Source organism: Anas platyrhynchos, chromosome W (assembly GCF_047663525.1).
Source record: "Anas platyrhynchos isolate ZD024472 breed Pekin duck chromosome W, IASCAAS_PekinDuck_T2T, whole genome shotgun sequence".
Taxonomy (NCBI): Eukaryota; Metazoa; Chordata; class Aves; order Anseriformes; family Anatidae; genus Anas; species Anas platyrhynchos.
Window position 1 is genome coordinate 530,259 of NC_092620.1, and position 25,956 is coordinate 556,214.

At 33.5% G+C, this 25,956-nt stretch overlaps 1 protein-coding gene across 1 annotated transcript in view; it reads right to left on the bottom strand.

The window, feature by feature from the left end:
* The window catches only part of LOC101793415 (dynein axonemal heavy chain 8), a 135,848-nt gene that overhangs the window by 91,082 nt on the left and 18,810 nt on the right, over positions 1-25,956 (bottom strand). Inside the window, exons 12-29 of the mRNA XM_072030593.1 lie at positions 24,292-24,393; positions 22,795-22,941; positions 21,641-21,838; positions 20,679-20,755; positions 20,145-20,244; positions 17,927-18,046; positions 16,904-17,039; positions 15,714-15,901; positions 14,490-14,570; positions 13,731-13,847; positions 11,194-11,313; positions 10,265-10,406; positions 9,954-10,066; positions 9,609-9,715; positions 8,026-8,128; positions 5,431-5,626; positions 3,166-3,362; positions 1,382-1,508 (exon numbers count right to left, since the gene is read on the bottom strand). Coding sequence (XP_071886694.1) covers positions 1,382-1,508; positions 3,166-3,362; positions 5,431-5,626; positions 8,026-8,128; positions 9,609-9,715; positions 9,954-10,066; positions 10,265-10,406; positions 11,194-11,313; positions 13,731-13,847; positions 14,490-14,570; positions 15,714-15,901; positions 16,904-17,039; positions 17,927-18,046; positions 20,145-20,244; positions 20,679-20,755; positions 21,641-21,838; positions 22,795-22,941; positions 24,292-24,393 — 2,371 coding nt within the window. The remainder of the gene's footprint in view (positions 1-1,381; positions 1,509-3,165; positions 3,363-5,430; positions 5,627-8,025; positions 8,129-9,608; positions 9,716-9,953; positions 10,067-10,264; positions 10,407-11,193; positions 11,314-13,730; positions 13,848-14,489; positions 14,571-15,713; positions 15,902-16,903; positions 17,040-17,926; positions 18,047-20,144; positions 20,245-20,678; positions 20,756-21,640; positions 21,839-22,794; positions 22,942-24,291; positions 24,394-25,956) is intronic.

Consider the following 25,956-nt stretch of genomic DNA (forward strand, 5'->3'; position numbering starts at 1 on the left):
CAGCAGAAATGCAATCCAATTACTCTAGTTTAAATTTTTTTTTTTTGGAATTTCAAGTATACTTGAATACTTTTGTATTTTTCTATTTTCATCTGTAAGATGCTTTGGTAAGTTTATCTGATACGACATATAGAGATGATAAATAAAAAAGAAAAATACCTAATTATTGATTTACATTCTCAGAGATGATCTTTAATTAGTATATATTAACTAAGTGCATGAAGATTGTTGATATTTAAATGGCTTATACCAGTTGAAGAAATGACATCTTGAGATTTCAATACTGGGATTTGGAACACTTCATAACTAAAGCTATAAGGTGTCAAATCAGATCATGAACAATTAATGTATGAACTCAAACTGACACTGAAGAGACAGAAAAGCCAATTGTTGGCACTTTAACTTGTGCGAACAAGTTAGGATTTTAATAAGCAATATATTATACTCTAGTGACAGAAGCTGAAAGGTCCTAACACCGTATAACCCTTCTAGTTACAAATTTTACAGAAGATATGCTTTCCTCTTTAGTAATGCAGCTATCAGTATTAAAATACTGATTCCAAAAGGCCATTAGATATCCAGAGCTAATCATCTAAAAATGTCCTTGTGGATCCCTTCAAACTCTGAATATTCTGTGATACTCTCCCTACTGTGCGTATATATGAATTTATGTAAATTCTTATGGGCACATACACAACATGCGCACAAGCACTTGCATACTTACAATACTTATTAATTCTTTCAACGTCTTCACTAAACAGGATTGTGCAGCAGTGGATTTCTTAAGCAAAAATGTGCATTTTATGAAACTTATTTCCTTCAACTGGGGTTAAAATTGTTATTTTCCAAATTGTTATTTTCCATGTAATTGACTATACATTTTATATATATTTTATATATATAGACAACTCACTAGATTTTTATATACCCTTTCTCATACTGCCTCATTGACCACCTTATTCATGTTCTCCTAAAAAACCACACACACACACAAAACAAACACAAAAACAAACAAACAAAGAAACGTGAAGAAGTCTTTTAAAATCTTCACCAAGAACCCAAGGGTACAAGGTATTTTGTTTGTTTGTTGATCTTTGAAGATCTATATTTTGTTAAAGAAACAAACTACCATGATGTTATCTTGCATAATGTCATGGTAGTATTTTCATTAGTTTCATGCCTAACTTCCTATTCTGCACAAAAATAAAAAGTATCTGAGGATCCAAACACTACTACATAGGGAAGCAATATTAACAAAATGAAGTGCCCATAATAACTTCTACTCATATTTGTAAGCAATTTATTTTAGAGAATAAGCCAAGTAACCTATGACTATTTTATGCATTATCTTACGATGTACAAAGAGAAGAAAATGTCATACCTGTGTGCAATTCAATTGGACCAAGAAGAATAATGGGTTTTAAATCTTCCATCTCTTGCTCAAACATAGCATAGTGAAGTATTTCTTCCTTAATTTCAGTCAGAGATGGACAGCTAGCCAAAAATTGCTGTATGAAGGTTAAAATGTCAATCAACAATTATCCTTTTTTCATAGTTTTGGTAAAAAGGTGGCAACACTTATTCAGGAATTACTGAAAATGTGTATCGATATTATGCCTGTATTTATCCTTCCATGGCCTTGCTAAATTAGGAAAATGCACAGGAGTAGACATTCACATTTATGAATTTCTCTGTCAGTAATTCTCAAGCTTGTTGGAAAAATCTGATCAAATTTAACAGAGAAATAGACATCCAAGACATATTGTTCCTACCAGTTTTGTAAAAACATGTGACATAACAGATCAAAAAATATGTCTGCACTTACAGTAAGGGTAGACCATTAGCGGAATAACATATGAAACAACTGCAGTAAAACAAATTTTGTAAGGAGTTCCATGAGCGTAAGAACTCAGGTGTAGAAAAGTTTTGTGATCCTGAAAAGCTGCATTTTGGAAATGTTACCCAAGATATGTATTCAATACACCTACATTGCGTGGATAAACAATAAATGATGAAAGTTATTTTCCTCTTCTTTTGTGTGAGAGCACCCAGACTGGCAGTGGGAGAGTTAGCACAGTGCTGAAGAAGGGGGATGGAAAAAAGGGCATGCATGCATAAAAATGAAATGCAGTATTATTGAGGCTTCTTCTGTAACACTTTTCTTCAGCATTAACTAGACCAAGCTAACAGTATTTGATTAAACTAAAAAATTAATTAGACTACAAGTAAAATAAGGTATATTTCTTAGCCCACATAAATTGTGCAAGTTGCAGTGTGATATCCAAAAGAGACCTGGTACTCCTGTAGCAAACAAGGTGATGTGATATTCACAGATTTATCTACATACAATGCAGCCTGTTAAATAGAAAGTAATAGAAAACTGAATTAAGCCAAGGTTAAATGAAGTATATATAGTAGCCAACTTTCTTCTACTGAACATCCAAATTCAAGCTTTAAATTAAAAATCTGTTGTAGAAGAACAGTGTGAATATTCTGAAGGTTAATTCCCAGAGACTTCTAATTACTGGAAATGAGCTTTTTCCTGTTCTAAAAGGAACTACATTTTTCTACTGCTTCTGAGGACTCAACTTGCAGGAAACAACCTGTTAACAATAATTCAAACAACCAGGAAGGGAATACAGGATTTTTATTTTTTTTTTTTTTTTGTTGGGCAGAGGTTGCAGAACTCACCTTCTCGAATTAAATAAAGAAAAGGTGGTGAATAAAAATATGTATTAAACTCAAAATAACGACTTAAATACTTTTCATAGAGAAAAATGCACATGTATCAACACTGACAGTATGAGAAGTTCTGTGCGAAACTGAAGTACTTTCTTATGGCCTGAAATTCAGAGTTCTACAAACAAAAAAAGAAATTAAAAACAAGCAAAACAAAACAAACAAAAAACCTAGGACCACTTTATCATTATATAGAAAGGCACAGAAACAGAAAAACCCAAACTTCAACATAAGAAATATGTAGCATGCTATTCCTTCTGCCTAGGAACTACTATAACCACAACTACTTCATATGGACAGAATCAAAATTTGAGCTTCTAGTATCTTTTCTACACTCTTTTTCTTGATTTTTTTTTTATCAATGTTTTCTAATTTCAAATGATTAGATTAATGAAAAACAATCCTGTAGATCAGCATTAAACTCACCTGAACTTTGGCATCTCTATCTTCTGTCCACAGCTCCTTATATTTCTGAAAATCCTGCAAAGCTTCACTAGCTGCTTCTCTAATATAATTCACAGAAGAAGAGAGGAGCACAACTAATTTAGAAATATCTTCATGTTCTGCAACACCTGAGTAAAAATTCCGTAGCTTTCTTTGTATCACAACTTCTTTCATTCTTTCTGTAAGGTAAAATCATATATAAATTAATAAACTATTACAAGTCTGGTTAGTTATAGTTCTTTAAACCTATGCAGGCCATCTTAAGCACAGTTGCTGTTCAGTAGGGCTGTATAACCTTCTTTACATGTCTATCTGCTTAATATGAAGGCACCAAGTACTAGTTCAGTCTAAGCTCTATACAGTTAGGGCAAATTCAGCCTAGAATTGATGTTTCAAAATGCAAAGAAAATATCCTTCTTTATTCACTATTTTTCCTTTTTATGGTTTACTTGCAACTAGAAGATGACAAGGCTTCATAAATATTTTAGGCTTTTTCTTTTTAAATTCATATAATAAGGTTTTAAAATCATATAAACCCCTTAAAACAGTGTTTCTTGAACTCTAAGATACTTGAATTAAGTAGCCCTTCATTAACTATCTTTAGTAATATCAAAAGAGACATCAAACTTTACCAAGTTGCATCTTTTATTAGAGCAAAAATAAAGTTTGTGAGACAAATGTAGCTTCAAAACACAAACAGTTGATATCAAAGTCTTTTGAGTCTTGTCTGAAAGAGGGTAGAGCTGAAGGAAGAGGAAAAAAAAAGAGAGAGAGAGAGAGAAGAGATTCTGCTAAACCTTTCACTTCCGAATATGCTTCCAAAGGCATTTTGAAAGAAAATACAGAAGCTACACAAACGTAGCTGCTGTTCCAGTTATATTGTTGATTTTGAAACAGGATCCCAGTCTCCTTTAAGAACTACAAACTCAAACAGAAGGTAAGTAAAATACAATCTATCATGTCCCTACTTCATCTCTGATGAGCTGTTGATACAATCAAGATCAATGTAGACATTACTGTTCCTAAAGTTCTAATGAGCCCATCTGCCATGACAAGGGCCTGAGCATTTTGAAGCATATGTAAGAGAATGGAGAAGGAAAATCCTTCTGCCATCTCTTCCTGCCATCCATGCTGTTTAATGGGGGGATTTAAAGCAATGCCAACTTTTCTTCTGGTCAGCAAACTTTTTCAGGGATCTGGTCACTGAAAACGAAGTCTCAGACTGATCCCATCTGTGCCATCTGTTCCATAGAACTAGCTGACCAAATAATAACATATCCCCTCCACACAACACCCTTTCCTGGATGTTGCTGATGAGTTGCTTTAAAGTGATGAAAAAGATTACTTGCTAACTTTGTATTTCAACACAGCAGAGGGAAAGGCTATGGCTGTCTTATGAGTAGTAGTCTTAGTAATTTTCTGTCACCCTGCTTAAGAGATTATTTTTCTATGTCTGTGCTTCAAATGATTATAAATCCCAACTCTGGACTATGAGAGAAAAAATTTCCAAGATACTAAATATTTCCCAAAGGAATCACAACAAAGATGCTACTGCAGTGTAGATCACAAAGAGAACCTGACATCAAAAGTTTGTTGTTTTTCTTTGGTTGGTTGTTCCAGTGGGTGCTTGCTTCATATGGACATCTAACCATAGAAACAGTATGGACATCTAATCATAGAAACAGAAATTTCTGCATAAAAATAATATTAGGGAAAAAAAGTATGTGACTAGAATGCCTGCAGGTCTATCTACATTGAGAATATTCACATGAACAAACACTTCAATCATTTTATAATCCATTTTGGGAATACAGACAGAAAAAAACGTTGTCACTGAAATCTATACTATATAGATTATACTGTACTCTTTCTATCTCAATGTTTCAATGACATTTAGTCTACATAATTGTTTATGGCTACAACTATAACATAACAAGTAAGTAAAAAGATGACCTAAGGAGTTTACTTTGCCTCAGTTAAATAGGGGATTCATAATTTAGCAATTTTTCAAAAAGAAAATTTTGATTATTGTTTCTAAAGGTTCTAATACTTACATAAACCAGAAAAGCTATTTCTGAAAAATATAGTTAATTTAAAAAAAAAAAAAAAAGAACAACATATTAGTTCAAAAGAATCCACAGTTGGCTTCTTTGAAACAAAGTAAATATATTCATAAATATTTATATATGGCATTTTTATTAAAATCCAAAGTTTAAAATAAGTTAAAAAAAAAAAAAAGCAACTTACTTTCCCCCTTTTTGGTTAATTTTCCTGATAATCCAAAACCTGCTGAAGATACTTGCTGTGTGTCTAGTTCTGCTTTTAAATTAGATTTTTGCAAATGCCTTTGTCCCCACTGAGCAACTCCACGACTTACGTCCAGTATCAGTTGAATCATACGATTGATGGCTTGCTGTATATCATCTAAACTGGGAACCATTACCTATTCCAAATAGTTGAAATATTGTTGAAACAAATGCAGGTGACTGTCATTTTCCAAGACTTCAGTTTTACTCTACTCATAGTGAATATAGAGAGCATGCCCCAGAAGAGAAAAATGTAACTAAGAGTTTGCCTCCCTCAGAATTGCCTCTAAAGAAATGAAATATACTGTACTGACCTATTTGTACACTTACATTGTAGGCAAGCTGACATGAAAGTATTAGTAGTCTGTTTTTGTGTTTTTTTTTTTTTTTACAGTTGGTTTTACAATTCCTAAAATATTTTTAACAGCATTTTTCAAATACTTTTTTACAGTCTAGGGAATACACTACAAGCCTTATTTCCCACATTCTAGAATCACAAAGCATCAAAAACGTTAGGCCAAGTTCCTCTTCTCTGTTACTCTTAATCTCTGGATTGTAAACACTGTGAGAGTATTCGTCATGAAAGTACATATGGACAGCTCATTTCAAAGAAGATTTACAAGTATATGCCTTCTAAGTGCTTATCTATTCATGCATTCATGCCATGGGACATAAGACAAGCAACCATCATCTAGATCAAAGTGCCAAAGGTTCTAGTTGAATAAATATTTATTTTTTCTCCCCAAAGTAGCAGCACTTCAAACTTCTGCAAGAGCACAGTATTTAGTAAATAAATGAAACACCATGCAGTAGCCCTAAAGACCTCAAATTCTATATTTGGTAAGGATTTTGTAACAAGCCAGAAGGGGTAGAGAATTCATTATCAATTACCAGAGTAAAAAGAGGATTCTTGATCTGGAATAAAAACAACAAGCTAACAGAACAGGGTCAAACCACACTGTCCATGCTGTATAAATGCTGTTATGCTCCCTAGCATAGTTTGAGGTGATGTAAAATATCATTCTCGCAGACAAAATTCAGGCACAATTCGGAGAATAAAACATGATGAATGCTGAACTTAACACCCAGTTTGAATGCAAACTCTTGGATTCAGGAGAAAAAGCATTTATCACTGTAAATACAAACAGTTGTATTTACAGTAATAAATGCAAATACAAATTTCAGGTCAGTTGACTTTGAGGTCGAAAAACAGCCTTTAGCCACCTTTATTTAGTAGCACACAAACAGACAGAAAGTCCCAAACACAGAACAAACAACTGCATTGTCAGAATAATGTTAATTGTAGCTTTATCCTGTCCTTGTCTGATAAGAATTCCACATAGGATAAGGTGGAGGAAATGCAAACATCTGTTCCTCCAGGATGCTTACCAGGAGGAAGAACCTACCTGAGAGTGATCCAGGAAAGTACAGAAAAACAGCATTCGTTTTTAAACATCAGAACAAAGAACTTGGATAAAAAACACTAAAAAGCGACTCTTATGTTTTATAAATCAATTTTACAGATTGAGCAGTTGTATGCATAAAAGCAAGGAACTTGTAAAATCCTATTTGTTAACATAAAGCAGTATGTTTTACCCAACATTACTTGATTGCTACTCTGGATCAACCAAGAATTTCAGAGGAGTTGAGGGAAAGATAGGTACATTTCCCTTTGCAGAGGACAAAGCCTGAAGCATTATGCAAATATTCGTAAGGTAAAAATTCCACACTTTTGCAGACCTTGTAAATGTGTACACAGTGTGAAGTATATTAGAATGTCTGACACTGGTACCGTGTTCAAACTAAGGAATATCACCTTAGAACAGAACCTCTATTCCATAATCATTTCACAAATGTAAAACTAAATTTTTGTAAGACAATTGGATAGTATTATCTTCTCACATAAAAAATAAAACAACATACGTATTGCTGACAAAATTATCTTACTGTACAGCAGGCAAACAAATGCATCTATTAATTCTTTGCAATCTGGTTGCCTTTTTGTTCTCTGCACACAGAAATCCACAGCTGATTTCTTGCTTTTTAATCTTCTAATTTTTTGTTGAGTTTTCCTCTTTCAGGTCATCTTACTTCCTACTGAGGTGACTAAAACCAAACTGAACAAAAATATTGTTCATTATTTTTATTCAACAAAGGATTTAAATATGCAAAGAACAAAACAGCTAAAATAAATATATAGAAACCATGAAAAATTTATACCAACAATTCAATCACTACAAGTGAAGTTGGTAAACATTCTACAAAGACCACTGATGAATAGATTGCAATATTATTTCTGAAACACACAAGAACAATAAAAGGCCAGATTCTGCAAGTATTACTAAGACAAAAACAAGGAACATTAGTAATGTTAGCAAATTTCATCTGTACTGTCAGTGCACTAAAGAGCCTGAGCAACTGTTTTCCTGAATGGGTGCTGGTTCAGTAGTACAGTGCCTGCATTCTGTGCTTGGGCAAATGCAGACATAACCATAATATAGTGTATTTTACCGTATCTGTATGACACATAACTTACCACATTAGGAATTGCAAGGTGTACTTCTGCTTTTAGAAAAGACACAATCTCTTCAGATTTGCTTGGGTGAGCAGAAAACATTGTTCTCCCAAATGTAGTTTTGCTGAAAATAATTTTGAAACATGTCATAAGTACTTCACCATGAAACTCATTCAAATTACCTTAGAAACATCAGTTTGAGGTACCTTTTATGGAGAAACCTTCATGAAGAATTTTCACATCAGTGTACCAGCTATTTGACAAAGCTTCCAGAAGTTTTATGTTTTAAGGGTAAAAATAATAGCCAGAGCTTCATCACTCAGACAAAGGTTATTTTGGATCTAGGCACTGAATTTGGAATTTTGTATCTAGAGTATTTTCTGACTTGGGATTTTAATCTCCAAATTTAAGAATGATGGAACTCTGCCAGTGTTATGAGTAGGGCATAAAAAGGTTTTATTGGCCATTTCATGTAACAACCTATTAAGAGTAAGAGTTGCCTCATTACATTTTAGATAAATGTTCAACTGAACAGAACAGTTTCAAAGATGATAAGCTGGTACAAAATGATAGACAAAATAAAAATGAGCCCGCTAAAGACAAAGTGTGACATACAATTTCTGGTTGCTATGTCATGACACAGAGACCAAAAAATGCAGCATTCAACAAATGTAAATACCATAGTCAATAGCAAACACTGTAGTCAAAAATAGAGGAAAAAGATATTTAATCATTACAACTGTTAAGGACACAACCAACAAAGACCATGTTTTTAAAGCATTTTGTATGAGAGATGTCCCCAGAAAATAAAGAAATAAATAACAAAACAAAACAGTAACACAAGCTTCCACATATATTAAAAACAAAACATTGACAACTTTACCTGCTTAAAATAAATTCTTAATAGGATTCTAAGTAGGACAGCCTTTTAATATGCAATGTATTATATGGAAGAAATTCTGTCTCTGAAGTATATGCCTCATCCAGCAGAGAACAATCTATTGAAATTATACTGAAAACAATGATACAACTGAACGAATAGAAGAAAATGGTACAACTGTATGGATCTTGATGTTATCAGATAAAATTAATAGCGATATCTGAATGATCTTTAACCCATGAGAAACAATTCTGAGTGAACAGCCATGCTTACACAAATAATCTGAAGTAAAGCAAATATATTGGCATGCTGCCACGTATGACCTAGAATAGTCACTTAAGTTCTAATCATTCACATCGGACAATAAATTGTACTAACATCTTGAAAGTAATGCCAAGGGAAATACATAAGAATAAAAGTAAAAGGGTACAGGCTGAGGGTAAAGAAGTAGAAAAAAATACTTTCATTTTCTGCACAAAAGAAAGTGCATAGAATATAACTAACAACCTAAAGATGTAAAGAATAAAAGGAAAGAGTGGGCCCAAGGCATCACTTGCAACAAGGAGTGAGCACTCTCCTGGTTCTGCTTGAGCTAAAAAAGGTCTGGAACTCTATGACTAATGACACATGCACCCCACATGAATATAAGTGCATTATCATGTTAACACAGACATAATTACTGTTTTGGTAATACTATAGAAGAAATCGTTCATTTGCAACTCACTTTGAAACAAGTATTCTTTTTTTAAGACTATCCAAAGACAGACGGGTGGCTTTCTGGAGGCTATCTAGCAGCTGGTGGCTGAAATAGGCAACCACCTCTTTACATTTCTGTAATTAAAAAAAAAAAGGCAATAAAACCCACAACATTATTTAGTGTTGTATTCATGACAAGAAAGTGTATTCGTCAAGCATAATAGTCTGAAGAAATTTATGCTGTAAAGCTACACGAGAAACACAAGGGGAGACAGGGAGGAAAACAGCTTTTGAGTAAAGAAGTAAAAGCTGCACGGAGAGGATATAAAAAGCTAAAAAGAATAAAAAAGTTTCCCTTCTGATCACAAAATACCTTTTTAAACTCATCCTCTTTGTCATTGCCCTTGCTATCATCACCGTGAGGAGCTCCAGTATTATTTTCTCTCTCATCTTCAATATTTCCAAACAATACATGTTTTTCTTTTACTGTAAATTAAAAAATAATAATGAATGCATTTTTGTTAACTGAAATATGTTCTGCTTTGAAGCATGCTACAGACATCTTTACACTCAAAACGATATTGCTAACTCCAGCAATTAGCTAAAACAATTCAATTTTGATATGTACTAGTTAAGTCTAGAGAAATAGGGACAGAAATTTCCATTTAAATTATAATTATCTACCTGGTGATGTGTGCTTTTTTGATGCTTTCTCAGGATGTTTAATTTCATAATTATTTTCAAATACAGATATTAAGTCTTGAACAGCATCTTCAATATGCATACTTTTGTGATTCAGTAACTCAGCACATTCTTTACTAAAAGTCTGTTAAGTAAAAATAAAAAGGAATCATCTTAGTAAGACTAATCATCTTATCACCTTGCCCTTTCATGGAGAACCAAATAATTTACCTGAATACCATCCTTCAGATGCAGACTGTTTGAAGGAGTTTTCTTTGAAAAGAAAACTGGGAAACCAAAACCAAAATCTTTTTTCTGTTTTTAAGATTTTCTGGATTTCCTGTTCCATTACACATTACATTACATTTTCATGTTTGTTTGTTTTTCCATTTGCAAAATGCAATGAAATTTTTAAAGTCCAGAAGTAAGGTAATCATCTGAATCTGAAGTTATCCAAATTAAGTCTTTCAACTACGCCTAATGAATGTATTTACTTGTACTCAGTTTAAAAATAATAAAAAAAAGCAAAAAAATACATTTAATTTAATTTGAAGTCGAGGAAACTTTCAAATTCTCAAATATACTTTTTGGAAGTTTTCTTTTTTAACCTTCTTCTTTAAAAAGGTTTAAGAAAAAAAAAAATATGAAAAAAGACAGTATACGCCCAAGTATCTTCATGCAAAAAAATCTAATATGATTATAAAACAGCTAAATAAATAAATATATGTTTGAAATACTACAGTTTAAGTACCTCAAATGCCTAAGTGCCAATTTAAACACAAAATATTTTAACCAAAATATGTTAATCAAAATGATTATCTTTTGAATTCCTTCAGTGAGATGAATTCTTTTTTAGATTTATATCAATGTACTAAGAGGTTGCTTGTAACACATTCAAGAATTCTAGTTAAAGGATGTAAAGCAGCACATACCTCATTCCGTGTCAACATATCCTCTACTTTGATAGGACCATCTACCGGTAAGGCAATTAAAAGAGTATTTGATATTTCCTTTAATATTAAATCAATTCGGACTTCACTTAAATCATTTACCTAGAAAGAGAAAATCATATTAACTCCATATATTTGTGTAAAGCATAATCTATTCTTTTAGAGACTTCTAACATATAATGTCTTGCAGAGAGAAGAAAAATCAGTCTCTACCCAGTGAAAACGTAAAAGCCTTATACTATAGAAAATCCTCTGAAAAAGTGAATCATAACAGAAAAACAAACAAGCAACAACAAAAAATGGAGGAAAAAGGATCAGCGCACAAGACATTAAGATGATAGAAGCAGACAAAAAAAGGAAGCAAAACAATGTCTTGAATTATGTTAACTTAGGTAATATTTACAGTGGCTAAATATTGTTGGGTTTACTGTGAATTATCCTCTATTTTGTACAGATAGAATTTAGGGAGATGTGTACCCAACAAAAAAGTTCAGCCTTTGTTAACATGTTCACTGCAGACATTCTGAAATATGAAAAAGAACAGATAGATAAGTCTGGAAATAATATGTTTACTATTGCCATAGAAAACAAAACCAGGTTGCTAGGAGTGTATGTATTTAATTCCTACACACTTTGATAACACAGTTTTAAAAGGATTATACTGTACACAGTTTCATTTGAGAAAGTTCATTAAAAACAAAATCTTGTAATTTATAAGATCTGCTGGTTCTATGTTGGGAATCAGACAAATGAATTCCAGAGAAAGTGAAATCTTTAGAGAAAGTATGTTTCCACCTATTTCCTCACAGATTCCTAGTTATCAGCATCATATTTTGAAATTTGTCTTCAGACAGGATAAGCTAAGACTACTTCTGCAGCATAACAGCAATGATTTAATTTCTGCATGAGTTTCCATTGACAGCTCTTTGAGCTGGTCAGTTTTGGAGAGTAGATTAATAAGCAAATATGCCAAGAACTACCTCCTGTGCCCTAAGAACATCATTAGAAAGTGGCTCTGAGACTTAAAAGTAGCTTCTTTAAATTTGTTTTTCTTCTGTCCTTAAAGTTCAGAAATTTCTGGAATAGGTGAGAACTTTTGCTCCACGATGCTACCTGTGCTTGACTTACAGAGAAATTCGTGGCCACGACAAAGAAAAGATTCCTGAAGCACCCTTGCGATTTTAACAACAGTTTTAGGCAGAAAGGCAATAGCAGTTAGTTACATCCCAAACCATGGGAATTATACAGCATACACAGCTACTATATCAAGAGCAAACAAGCTATGCTAATATAGGATGATTAGCTTCTTGTTCATGATCTTGCTGGCCATGATTCCAGTTTTAAGACAAGGGGGCCACAAGCTTCTCCAGCTTGTAGTCAGCATAGCTTTTCACTAGGCTTTTGATTCCAACTTACAACATTTTTAGGATTCAGTTGTCATGGCAGATTTCAAATAAAACTGATTTCTGTCCAATTTTTAACTTTTTAACTGAAAGATTCGATATCTGTAATACCCTCTTGTTTTTCAGCATATCACACAAGTCTTTGTTTTATAACACATTTTCTCTATTTGTTTGCAATACTCCATCCACAGCAAACAAAGGTCTAACCAAGTGTACATCTTTTTGTTTTGATATGGGAGGGCTAAAAAAATGTGAAATATATACAACCTACACATTTAAGGAAAATAGAGAGTATCTACAAAATACCTGGTTATTTCAGATATACTCAGGCTCACAATCATTAATTTCTTACACAATCAATCATTTTTCCAGCTTTAGCAAACCAAGCACTAGATTTCAATTGCTTTTCTGCCATACGAAAAGCAAATTGGATATACCCACCACAGAAAGCGATGTTTATAATATAAGTAAGAAAGATCATAAGTATACAGTTAAATAATCAGGCAAGAAATATGATCTGAATATCACAGAGAAGTAGGAGCTTGAGAACCACCACTACAGTTCCTCAAGCGTGTTAATGTAATCAGAGGAACTTAAACTGCATCAATCACTACAACAGGAAAAAAGCACAGACTCAGTGAGCATGCAGAGAAATGTGAGGGAAAAAACTTGCTTCCCTTCATCATTTTGTGGACTGTACAAGGAGAAGACAATTTCACAGCATGTCTGCTATGAATACAGTTAACATTAAAAATTTCTCCAGTGGATAACATTTGCACGGAGGTACCTTCTGGGCAACTGCACTCATGGCAGAGTGATGGTCACAGAACAAGAGGACAACAGGCAGAAATATATTGTACTGCAAGAGCAGAAGCAAAGATCAAACATCTGACGGTACTCATTGGAGAGAATCACCGAGTACATCATTCTTAAGAAAAAAAAAAAAAAACAAAACAACAAAACAAACATACAAACAAAACAGATAATTGAAAAAGCAAGAAAAATTTCTACATATTTCAAGAAGTAAACCCAGATTGATTTGCAATATGAAGAGCAGTTTACTTGGAGCAATTTTTCTAAACTAGCATTTAATTTAGGTAGTCATCAAAACTATACCTTTTTCAAAAACTGTTTAAACATATTCAGAACTTCATCAGATTCTTGAAAGAAACTGTCCAGTGTCACAGATGACCAAGTCAACATGGTAAGTCCTTGCCTCAACACAGCTTCCATCTAAGCATAAAAACATTTATTTCATAGATTAAAAAGAAAAATATATATACAGAAATGTAATTTAAAACAAACACCATTGTTATTAGAATCACTGATGTCACTGATGAGAGAAAGAGTTGTATAAGTTTTGTAAGGAAGATTTTAAATTTTCAAGAAAAATGTCAAGGAAATGTACGCAATACTGGATGAGAAGGGGTAGGGCATGCTACAGCCTCTGTCCATAACTGTAAAGGGTATATACTCAGCAAAGATCTTCCTCTTCCTGCTCTTTTGGATAGTATCTTTTAGTATTAGAGCTAAATTAAATATGCAATTTCCTGTGAAAACCTATCAACTGAGAGAAGTGATAATTTACTTCCATGTCAAAGGTAGAGACTTGTGTAGATAAATACACCCACAAAGTCCATATTCTTTGTTCCACTGGGTTTATATCTCAAAGACGTTAAGATTATTCTACTCTGATACACATTATTTGAGCGTTATATGTGGGATACAAAGAACAAATGTTTGGTCTTAAAGGTATTAGTAAAACTCATTAAGTCCATAATGTACAGATCCATTAAGTGTTTTAAAATTATAAACTATTATTAAATTACTCACATTCCTTCTGAAGTGTATTGAAATGCATTTAGCAATACCAACCTTCTGCATTTTTGGTGCCATTAGATTTAGAAAAATGGTTCGTGTTTCTTGACACAAATCTTCATAGCATTGAAGAAGACCCTGTTAATTAATAGGAAGGGGTAATATCAAGAAGAGTATCTTATGTGCTTTCTTTACTGATGCAAACATACTGCTACATAAAAAAAAAATCATCACAAAAACAAAAACAACACAGTAGAGAACTACTTTTGAAAAACATTTAGTATTTTATGCTGATATTACATACCTATGTATACCATTCCTGGAAGGTAATAGAGCTGTATCATGCTACCCACTAAGAATAAAAGCAGCCTTCATACAGCACATTTCCAGTCCGTAGGCAAAAAAGGTATGGCCTTTCTCTAGAGCTCAAGGCAGCTTGGGCTAGAGTGACCATACCCTCTTGGAACTATTAAATGCTTTAGATAATTCAAGTCACGTATAAACTCAGTTTCAAAATAACCTCTTGTCTTTTGTCTTATATACATACACATACAAAAACAAAAAAACAAACAACAACAAAACCAGAAAGAATCCACTCAAAATCTTACACAGTATACCTAACCCCTAAAATACAAGCTTCTTGAAAAATCTGTGGCAAATGGTACAACAGATAACAGAAATCTGACTTCTCTGGCACAGTCTGTGAAGTTCTTGATGTTTTTGTGGCTCACCGTATCTTCCAAATAAGGAATTCCAATCTTTACTTCTCAGAAGCAGTGTAAAACTATCCTTTACTGATTTTCAAAGAGTGAATGTATTTTGGATGGCTTTAATTGTTTCAGTACCAGAACACATTTAACACACCACAAGGTATGAGAAATATAAATGCTTCTACTTTAAGTATGGAATAGCACACACTACAGTTACTACAGGTTTGTAAAATGAGAATCTCTATGTCCCCATTCTACAAACTTACCTTAAACTACCTTATACCCAGCTTTAACATTCACATTGTCTAACAAGTTTTTGTTTTGTTTTTTAAACAAATACTTCACATCTCCTACTTGAGGATGCATTAGCTGCTGAATTCTTGTGTAAATCTACATATTCCCAAACACTGGTGATGATCTAAGGAAAAGGTACAATTTTTCATCTGATTCATCTTAATCTACCCGCATAATTGATAAAAGTAAAATGTAAAGGAGAACAAGGATCAGTAACATTGGGAGAAAAAAAATTGTTTTTCTAAGGTTAAAGTAATCATGATGATTTTTAATTTACCTCTAAACGCAACTTGTTTGACTTCAAGTTATTTTCTAATTTTACTATCTTTTTGGCTTGCTCTGGTACTTCCAAGCCCAACTTTATCATACATTTGGTCTCTCGGACAATCTCTGGAATTTGAGGATCAAAATTAACCAGGAACTTTCCAGTTTTAGGATGACGCACAAGTACTGTAGCTTGTAAGGCTGCAAAGATATTTTTATGTCAGCAACTAAAACAAATTATTGTTTTGGTTATATAACTTATCATGGAATACAGATTTCTAACATTATTATATAGTGATCACATTTTTGGTTACTTGCAACATTGTTTTATACTGTTTTGAGTTCAAGAAAATATACAACTGATTTTCACCATATTTGTTTTCTGCCATATAGCCTCTCTCTTCGTAAGCCAAACAAGCCTTAGTTCCAGTATTATTATTTTTGGTATATATATATATATATATATATTCAGATTGAGTTACAAAATTATCAACATCATTTTCTAAGGACTCAGAAACATAAAACATATAAGAGCTGCTCAGTATCTTACAGGAATTTGTTCAGAGAATGAATGCTTAGATAGTGATATTTCAAAAATACCAAACTAAATTAAAAGCATAAACACTAAACTAAAACCTTTGTTGATTCTCTGATGACACCGTTACAGTTTTGTTCTTATGGATCTCCTTGCAGATTTAAAGCTAAAAATTGTCTACAATTTCCATGAAAAATCTATTTAAAGCAAACAAACAAAATAATCATCTTCAACTCCCATTTAATCTTAAAATGCTAGAACTTGGTTAACAATTTTTTTTCCTAGTCATAAAGTAATACTTGTCCTGAAAGGGAACGTGATACTCTATACTATAACTATATAAATTGTTACAGCAGAAAGAAAACAGAAAGAATTCTTAAATGGTATATGTGAATTACTCAGAAATGAACTACTGTGGGCCTTAAATTTTTTTTCAGTATATTTCTTCTAGTTATGTGTCAAACACTGTACCAAAACTTCAATCCTCTGCAGCAAAACCAAGTTTCAAGTACAGACACAGATTTGCATTATCGGGCCTGTTTATTAGAACATAACCTGATCTAATTTGCACATTTTAAGGATAAATAAGGCTTAAAAATTACCTGTTTTGCATCATCTTAACATTCAATAACAGTTAGAAGAAGACAATTACATATTCAATTACTTACGATACTGTAATTGTGAAATTTCTTTCATCCACACATTATGATAGACTACCTCAAATTCCACCAATACATAGGCAATTCTGTTGTATAATCGAACAACTGCTTTACCTTCTGGACTTGTCAAGATACTTGAATTTTTCTAGTAAAACACAGAACATTCTGATTAATACCACATCAGAAGAAATACATCCTATTTGGGTTTTTCTTCAGTTTAGCTACTGATTATACAGTATGCAAGTTATTAAAAATTACAGTCACAGAATTATTTAAAATATTATTTATTAATCAAGTTTATAGGACAGTGAAGTCAATAAGAACTTGTAGAGTAATTAACAGTAAATATATAACACAATTACTTTATTACACTGTGTTACATACACGTAATTACCAGTGAAATGGATGCTCAGTTCAAACCAAAAATGAATAGTAACAAAAAATCTCATTTTGAAAGAAAAAAAATCTCCTTTTGTAATCAGTACCGATACTTATGTCTAATTTCTTTTGAGTAGATTTGGCTACCAGAATATACACACTTGACAATTCCAGGATGTTAGATAGTCCACATTCATGCCTTAAGCTATTCCTAATGGTTTAGTACGGCTTAGTAAACAGACATGATTCTCCATGGAGAATCCTACATGGCTAGAGGAACAGAAGGGTGGGTACTCAGTTAAAATACAGAGCATAAGTAAGTCTTATTTACAGGCCTTAGTCTGCTCCATTATAAACAGAAGCAGAAATCCACAGCTGGCTGGAATGGTGAGACATTTCTTCAGGTGATGTGAAAACAGATCAAGTCAGTGCATATTTCCAGCTTGGTGCGCTAGTTCAGAAATAAGTTAAAGAAACACTACATCTTTGATGTACAATAGTGGTTATTATGGAGCATGTGTGTTTTAAATAGCAATTCACATACAAATAAAGCATATGAGAAGTGACTACATCATAACCGAAACAGTATGGTCACTCTACTGAAGTAACGTCATGGTTACAAACAACACTTAATTTTTCCTCACATCAACTTACATAGAAATAGTCGATTGGTTCATTTATCCTCCTAAAGAGCTGTCTCACCCACAGTATCTTTCCTGCAACAGGTGGCATGTTCCGAGCAAGGGGAGGGTCATCTTTCTGAATTTGGTAAAGCTGCAATAAGAACAATATCACTAAACATAAAATTAAAGAAATTAAACTGTTGAAAAATGTTAAACTGTTTTTTCTTTACTACCACAATTTCTTCTTCCCCTCAGTTTAAATTTGTATGGAGTGACATGACACTCCACAGAGAAAAAATTAATAGTTGACAAAGTGATACTCTTTGGAGATGAACCCATTGATACCATTGTTATGATTATCTCCTGTCTTCTTTCTATGCTGTTTCTTAGCTCATCTTACTTATTTCAGAGCCCCAAGCACACCTAAAGGTTTTGCAAACCTAGGAACTGAGCAACCAGTGTTCAAGGCCAAGCCTGATATAGCACAGCTGTGGAGCCACCTTCCGTGAAAGAAAAGGTATGTCAAGAAGCTTTGGCATAAAGGATTTTCATTTGAAAAGCCTTGCTGGGGATTTTCCTCCTTTGGAATTGTGCACAGAAATGGCCTAACCAGTATTGTTAACAGAGATTTTACATGAGTAAAAATGGCAAGATATTCTTCAGATGTATTCATCTGACTAATAGCTAATATCTGCTATTTTCTGCAAACGTCTCATTGATCTGCATGTAGAGACTTCTTCGTACACAATCCATGCTGTGATCTGTGCATAACCTAAGAAAAAAGGAGGCTCTGCTCACTGAATGCCTGCACTGCAGTCAAGCAAAATTTGCCCTGGAATCACATATTAAATTTGCATTGGCAAATTATTTGTACACTTAAAGTACATTATTTCTATTAAAATTTGTTTAGAAAATATAAAAAGTAATCCAGTATTATCAAATAAAATATTATATCTAGCCAGTTTATTGGTGACGGCTTCTTCAACAGATAAAAGAGGAATATTTATACCCACTTAGATTTAGGTACACAAACTGATGCAGTGATTACACATACTGCTTAAGCAACCACTACTCTCTTCACTTCCTGGCACCACTTCTTACCCCTAATACTGTCTCCTGCATGCTGCTAACAAAAATATGCAAGTAGCTTCATGGTGAACTTAACAGAAGAACTGATCTGGATGAAAAGCCCTCAGAAAACTTATTTATTTATTTATTTATTTTGACTGGAAAAAGTCAGTGGTGGAGGCAGTGATTTCTTAAACTGTCAGTGCTGCTGAAAATATCTTCATCAAACTAAGACATCAATTGGAGGTTCAGGATGTGTTGTACACAGTTAGTAGATAGGGAAACTACACTGTCAAAAGTGGTTCAGAGCAGCTATGTTAGGCTACATTTTTAAGTCACTGTCTGGAGTAATCCAGTATCTTTTAGTATGTGCAGAGTTTACAGAGACTTGTCACCTCATGTAAACATGTGTCAGTTGTCTGACCAATTTTAAACATCTCAAAAAATATTTATATTAGTCTGGTTTTCTAGATGTCCTTTATTCTCACTGAAGAAAAATGGCCATTTCAAGTGAATTATTTTAGTCTCCAAATTAGTATATGAAATAGATCAGATGAATTGACTCCAGAACAAACTTTTTTTCTTGAGTAGAGAGTATGGATGTCAAGCTCAGACACAGGTGTTTACTTTGCAGACATACAAAATCACATTACATGAATTCCTCTCCAAATGCTTAAAAGTCAGATGATGGGAACGGTGCCCAGAAGTTAATTTGCATTTACACCACAGTCACAGTACACTACACAAACCATAATAAATGACATTATAATGAACAAAAATACAATCTACCAAATTTTTGTGCCTATTACATACTGTTGCAGCTTTAGATAAAAGCCATATGTAAATGGCTAATTAACTGCAGAGGCTTCATATAATAACGAAACAAAAACTATATACAAGTGATGTATGCTTGTCAGTAGAGACCATATTATTTACTTGCTGAAGTAGTAACAACTAAGATTTTGTTTTAACATTAAAATTTGTGTTTTAACAGATTTGCCTGGAAGAGCATGTATATCATTTGCCTACACACTCAGGTGTGTTCCCTGTAACAGGAAAGCAGAAGTATAACTTAAACATTTACAGTTTGTGAAATTGGCGCAATAAATACAAATTAAGCATATTAAAATATTTTTTCTTATTTTAAAATGTTTTTAATTTACTGCAAAGAAATAAAATACCTTTTTAATAGCTTCAAGTTCTGCTACATAATGTTGAAGAATACAAGAAACTGTATGTACTATTTCTTCTTGAAGGCACGGCATTCTCAGATTTTGAAATCTGTATTAAAAATGAGTACGTATAGTGACATTTCCAAAACACATGTTTTTTTCTTCTCCCTTCCATTTTGGGTACATAAACTATATAAAATGAAAGCAGCACAAATCTAGGAAATGCTTCTCAATCTGTGTGATATATATATATATATATTTTTGAGCAATTTGACAAGTTATGCCCTGGCTTCATTTATTTATATTTTTCTTTGACATGTTTTAGTAACTTTTGGTATGTACAAAATAAACCATAATGAAATAAAGAAACAGAAAAGTATATTGATTTGTATTAGAAAGCTAAAACACACTGCATCGTTCATAACACCAACAGTGAAAACATTCTTATTAGACCCTTTTTTCTAAAATTAGACATTTATTTAAATAGTGCTAATCAGTAATTTCAAGTTGCTTTAAAATATTTTAAAGCTTAATTACCAATACCTTTGAAGTAACTGGAGTGCATTCTGTGAAGACAAAATTCTCCCAAAACACGTACGCATAAATGTCTGTATCTGTACCTAAAGGATATGTAATTTAGTATAGTTTTTTTCTAGTTATGTTGTAATATTTTTACATCTGATCATTTCTTAACATAGTGCTATTTAAAAATGTTACTGCTTAAAACACAAAACAGCAGCCTTCACTGGTCTATGCTTAATAAAGGTAATAGCTAGTGTCAGTCAAGCAATCTCTTAAATCGCCAAACAATTTAGCAAACAATGAATATTTAGCAAAAACAATGTATTAAAAACAGGAGCTTTGCTCATGAAAAATCTAACCATGTGTCTTCAGCCTAATAAATTACCTCCATCTAGATCATTCTCTTAGATCTCAGAATTTTTGTCATTTTGGCTGCAAAATGACAAAATCTCAGTGAGGACTGTATGATATATCTTACAGCTTTGTTTGGAAGGAGTGGAGAGTGCCTCCCTCCAGACAACTACAGACTATTTATTTCTGTTCCACTTGCTGTGAAGACATATATCCTCTTGAGATGCTTTATGAATTAAGAGTTCCAATACTTTTCCACTTGGTCTCTGGAGTACAGTGGGACTTACTGCTTCTCTTCCCAGAAACGGCCATGGCTAGACATGAATGCCCACTAAATTAGGGCAGATTTGTAAATTTGGGAACTATGTATGTATAATGATAGGAAAGTGGGGAATTATTTAAATATTATTGGAGAAATATATATTCCAGAAGGTAAGGAACTTTTCTTTAAATATGTTCATGGCCAACCAATATAAGAGTTAAGTAAAATATCATTATAATAACTTTTAAAAGCACAAAAATAATAACATGCTCTCTTCACAGTCCAAAATTTCGTTGACATTCAGGAAGATAAAGAGTAAGTAATGATGAGATCATTCCTCAAGTGAGTTACAGACAGCAATATTACTTACCTGTAAAGCTTCAACTTTTGCCATGAAGTCCACAAAATCCACATCAAATTCTGTTTTTCGTGGATCAAGGATGTCATATTGTTTCTTTTGAACACTTTGGTAGATATTTTTGAATTTTATTGCCATAATATCTATCCCTTCAATAGTAGACATACTCAGTGCACCAAAAGTTTGGACTACAGTTATCATCTCTGTAATCTAAAATATAGAAGTTATGTTCATGCTCATAAGAAATAACTTGTTACTTCCTGTATTAACTAAAACCAGCGGAAAATAATCTAAACAACAGCCAGTCCCCTCAATTTAACTACTGTATTCAGAAAAGTGTTGCTTCCAAGTTTTAAGTCAAATACCTTCAACAAAGCAAGCTAGCTCAGTTTTCAACATCAGTTCTCAACATAACAAAATACAATATAAAACCATCTTCATTTTTCTTGATGGGGAAGGGTTTCTTCTTTGTATTTGACTGTTATGTTGAATAGAGTAATATGGAAAAATAGTTCAAACATGACATACACATACTAGTGACATATTTCACTGAATTTAAAAAAACAACAACATACACCCACAATCATATTGATTAGCATGTATACATCACATAAGGAAAACATCAAACAATCACAGAATTCCTACCTTGTGATGACTGCCCAATTATCTTTTATCCCTTGTCTGACTTTATTCTGCACCTAGGAGCACCTGTAATCTTTTCCATGCAAACTCTATGAATGCTAGTTTAAAATCCTTTCAGCTAAGTTAGCTAGCTAAATGTTAAGACCACAGCAAGCAGTGGAATCATCTGCATAACTGTTCAGCAGTAACAGGAGATTTTAATGACTTAGGTTATGCTTCAAATAAGATAAGGTGTGATATTTTTTCAAATAATTTTAAACTTCTGACAATCATAATGTACATCTAGATTAGTATGGAGAGAATTCAGCTAATTAACAGAGATAAACTGGCAAATTCAATAGGACATTGCAAGGTAATTGCCTAAAATATTGCCATGACTTACTCTATGGAAGTGCATAGTTGCTCTCAATAAAAAGCTCCTTCACAGGTTGATTAAGAGCACATATAGTTGAGTCCACATTGTGAAACGTTCTCTGGAGGAACCCTATTTCTCCACTGATATTAACAGCATACAGTATACTCACTTTTTCTAATCTCCTACAAAAAGCTTTAGACTTTCCAAAAATGTACATTTCTGATACTTCAAATGACTTTTCTCCTAGAGTTTCCAAAATCTCTTGCTTTGTTTCACGAAAGCATTTCTGATATTCTTTCAATAGGAACATGCACTCCTAAAAAGTGAAGAAATAAATGCCATATTCATTATGGTATGCTCACGGGTAAGAGATTAGAGAATCCAAACCCCCTGTTAGTGGGTAATTATCACAGAATCTAGCTTCAGTCAACAGGCAGTAATGGCTTATGTAGAAAGCTTTTAATATTCGTGCAAACACTTGCAGCATATTGACATACAACTGCACAGTCCAGTGAAAGACAGTCATAATACTTTGTCTCTGCCACTTCTTCCTCTTCATGCTCTTCCCCCGCCCCAACGTGGGGTCCTTCCCACACTGACACAGTCTTTCACAAACTGCACAGAGTTGGGCCTCCCACTGGCTGCAGTTCAGGAACTGCTCCAGCATGGGTGAATTCCAGAGGGTGAAGTCCTTCTAGAACAGACTGTCAGGTCAGCAGTTCCTACCAGGAGCCTGCTCCCACATGTCTCCTCCATGGGCTGCAGTGTGGATAGTCTGTGCTGTGTCTGCCCCACTTTGATCTTCCATGGACTGCAGGGGACAATCTGCACCACCATAGTCTTCTCCATAGACTGCAGGGAAATCTCTGCTCTGGCACCTGGAACACCTCCTCTCCTTCCTTCTTCACTGACCTTGGTGTCTGTAGTTTTTTCACTCGCATTTTCTTCTTCCTCTGCCTCACACAGTTGCCATGCATGTTTTCAATCCTTTCTTAAAAATTATCACAGAGGTACAACCAGAATCACTCATTGGCTCAGCTTTGGCCAGTAGTAGGTCCCTTTCTGATTCAGCTGGAACTCATTCTATCCAACACAGGACAGCTTTTGGTCTCTTCTCACAGATGCCCCCCCCTTCATCTCCCCACCACTACCAAAACCTTGCCATGTAAACCCCATACATATGTCTTTGTGTGTAAGGTAGGAAGTCAGTAGCTGAGGTCTTCTAAAGGAAAAGGTACAAACGGAGTCAATATTGGCAACCAGTAACCCCACAGCTAGAGGTATTTTGTCATGGCACATTCCATGTGCTTAATTTGTTCTTCATGTATCACCATCACCTGGTAAAGAGGAGGATTCTTAGCGCTGAAGGTGGGTTATGCAGAATAATGAAATTCCTTGTTTGCAAATATGGTGAAGATGCTAGTTCCAAGATCAGTGACAGACGACATTGATGAAAAGGAAGCCATTCTAATTTCAACAAATGTCACCGGGATAAGAAATGAAAAAATTCTTACAGAAGCATGAAATAAATTAGGAAAGAGGTGTGAAATACTTGATACATATTGAAATGCACAAGTAAGTTCAAGAAAGTATGTGCTTCTTTGTGCATATCAATATGTAATCAAAAGGTTTAACAGGTAAATAACAAAAATACTAAAACACAAACCTTAATTTTTCCGATGACTATTGGTATCTCCTGTTCCCATACACAAGAAAAGCCACCATCTGTAATATATGCTCTGCATGTCGTGACCATTTGATTTGTAACCTAGAGCAAACAAATGAAAACAAATAGGTCTCAAGCTTACATGGAAATTTACCTGTTTCACAAAATCTGACAAAATTTCCACATGCATATATTATTACTATCAGAGTTTGAATAAATATATATGGGAATAATAGTGGGAGTAATAGTGGCTAAATAATGTAAGTAATACATGGGAAAAAAATTCCATAGAAGTCTTAAAAATTTCCCAGAAGTGTACTCAAGTCCCAAGAAGTATTTATGACTGCATGTAATTTATAAGCACAGCAATACGTAAAAACAGAATATCACCAATCACACAAGAACAGGGAGAAGTTATTTAACCCTAACTATTCTTCACTTACATTGTCATCTTCACACTTTGTAATGCACACTTATTTAAATGCTGCCATTTAAAGAATTTTCTATATTAGCAGCATGTCTTTGCCTTAGTCTCCTATGAATAAGAAAAGGGGAGAATACACTTCTACTTCTCAACCAATGAAATCCAAAGTTTTATAATGACACAAAGAGAGAGGAGAACAGGAATGAATGCAGAGGAAAAAAAAAAAAAAAACAAAACACATCTCGAAGAACAGCTGCAGGTAAACAATCTTTTCTGTCTGTTAAATATTGTGAACAATTCAAATTAGTTCACGTTTGAGTACTGTAAGCACGTCTTAAGAATCCTTAAAAATAAAGACTGCAAACCACTGCAAGCAGCCTCACACTGTAACACAATTACTGGTGAGGCTGTAGGTAGGACCTCCAGTATCCCCTCTGATGATCTTTAAATGGAAGTACTCACTAAGGCTGACAGTTAAACCACTTGAGCTTTGGTGAAAAATGCTTAGCTTGAAATGCAATTATTTCTTGCTACATCATAGAACAGTTTACAGTTTCATGTAACCAGCTTGCCTGTAAACTAGCCTCTACAGTGAAATGCTCAATCTTTTAGACTATTAAGTATATTATCACGTGCCAACATATAAAAATGTAAAAAAAAAAAAAAAAGAAAAAACAATTCAAATGGATTCAAAAAGCGTAACAGTTTTATATTGCATGACCCAAAGTGAAAATTTGGATCTGTAGCTTTAACCCTTTTATGCACTTTAATCAGTGATACAGCATCGTAAATAAAGCACTAACTTCTCATTTTCATTTGCCCAAAGGAGAATGATCAAATGATCAAATTAGATCTAGTGTGTGTTTGTTTCTTTGCTTCTAAATCCTGTCCTTTTGAGAGAAAATAAAAGAAAAAAATCACTCATTAGGTCCTTTTTGAAAACCACAGGAAAAGATAAGGAGACTAAAGTGAAGTTTGTCAGCTGGGCAATGACCATTAACACTGTACATATCATAGCCCAAAGTGTAAAAGAGGTATGAAAACACCATATTTGTGGGAATTCTGCCTTTTATTCAAACTGAAATTAAGAATGAAAGAAACTAGGAAACTCCATGTTTAAGACGACTCCACATTTAAGAGGATTCTGAACTTCAGTTAGAGTGAAAATTGTTCTTCAGAATTAGAAATGAACTACTAACAGAAACCTAACATGAATGAGAGAGTGCCAGAAGCTGGTAGCC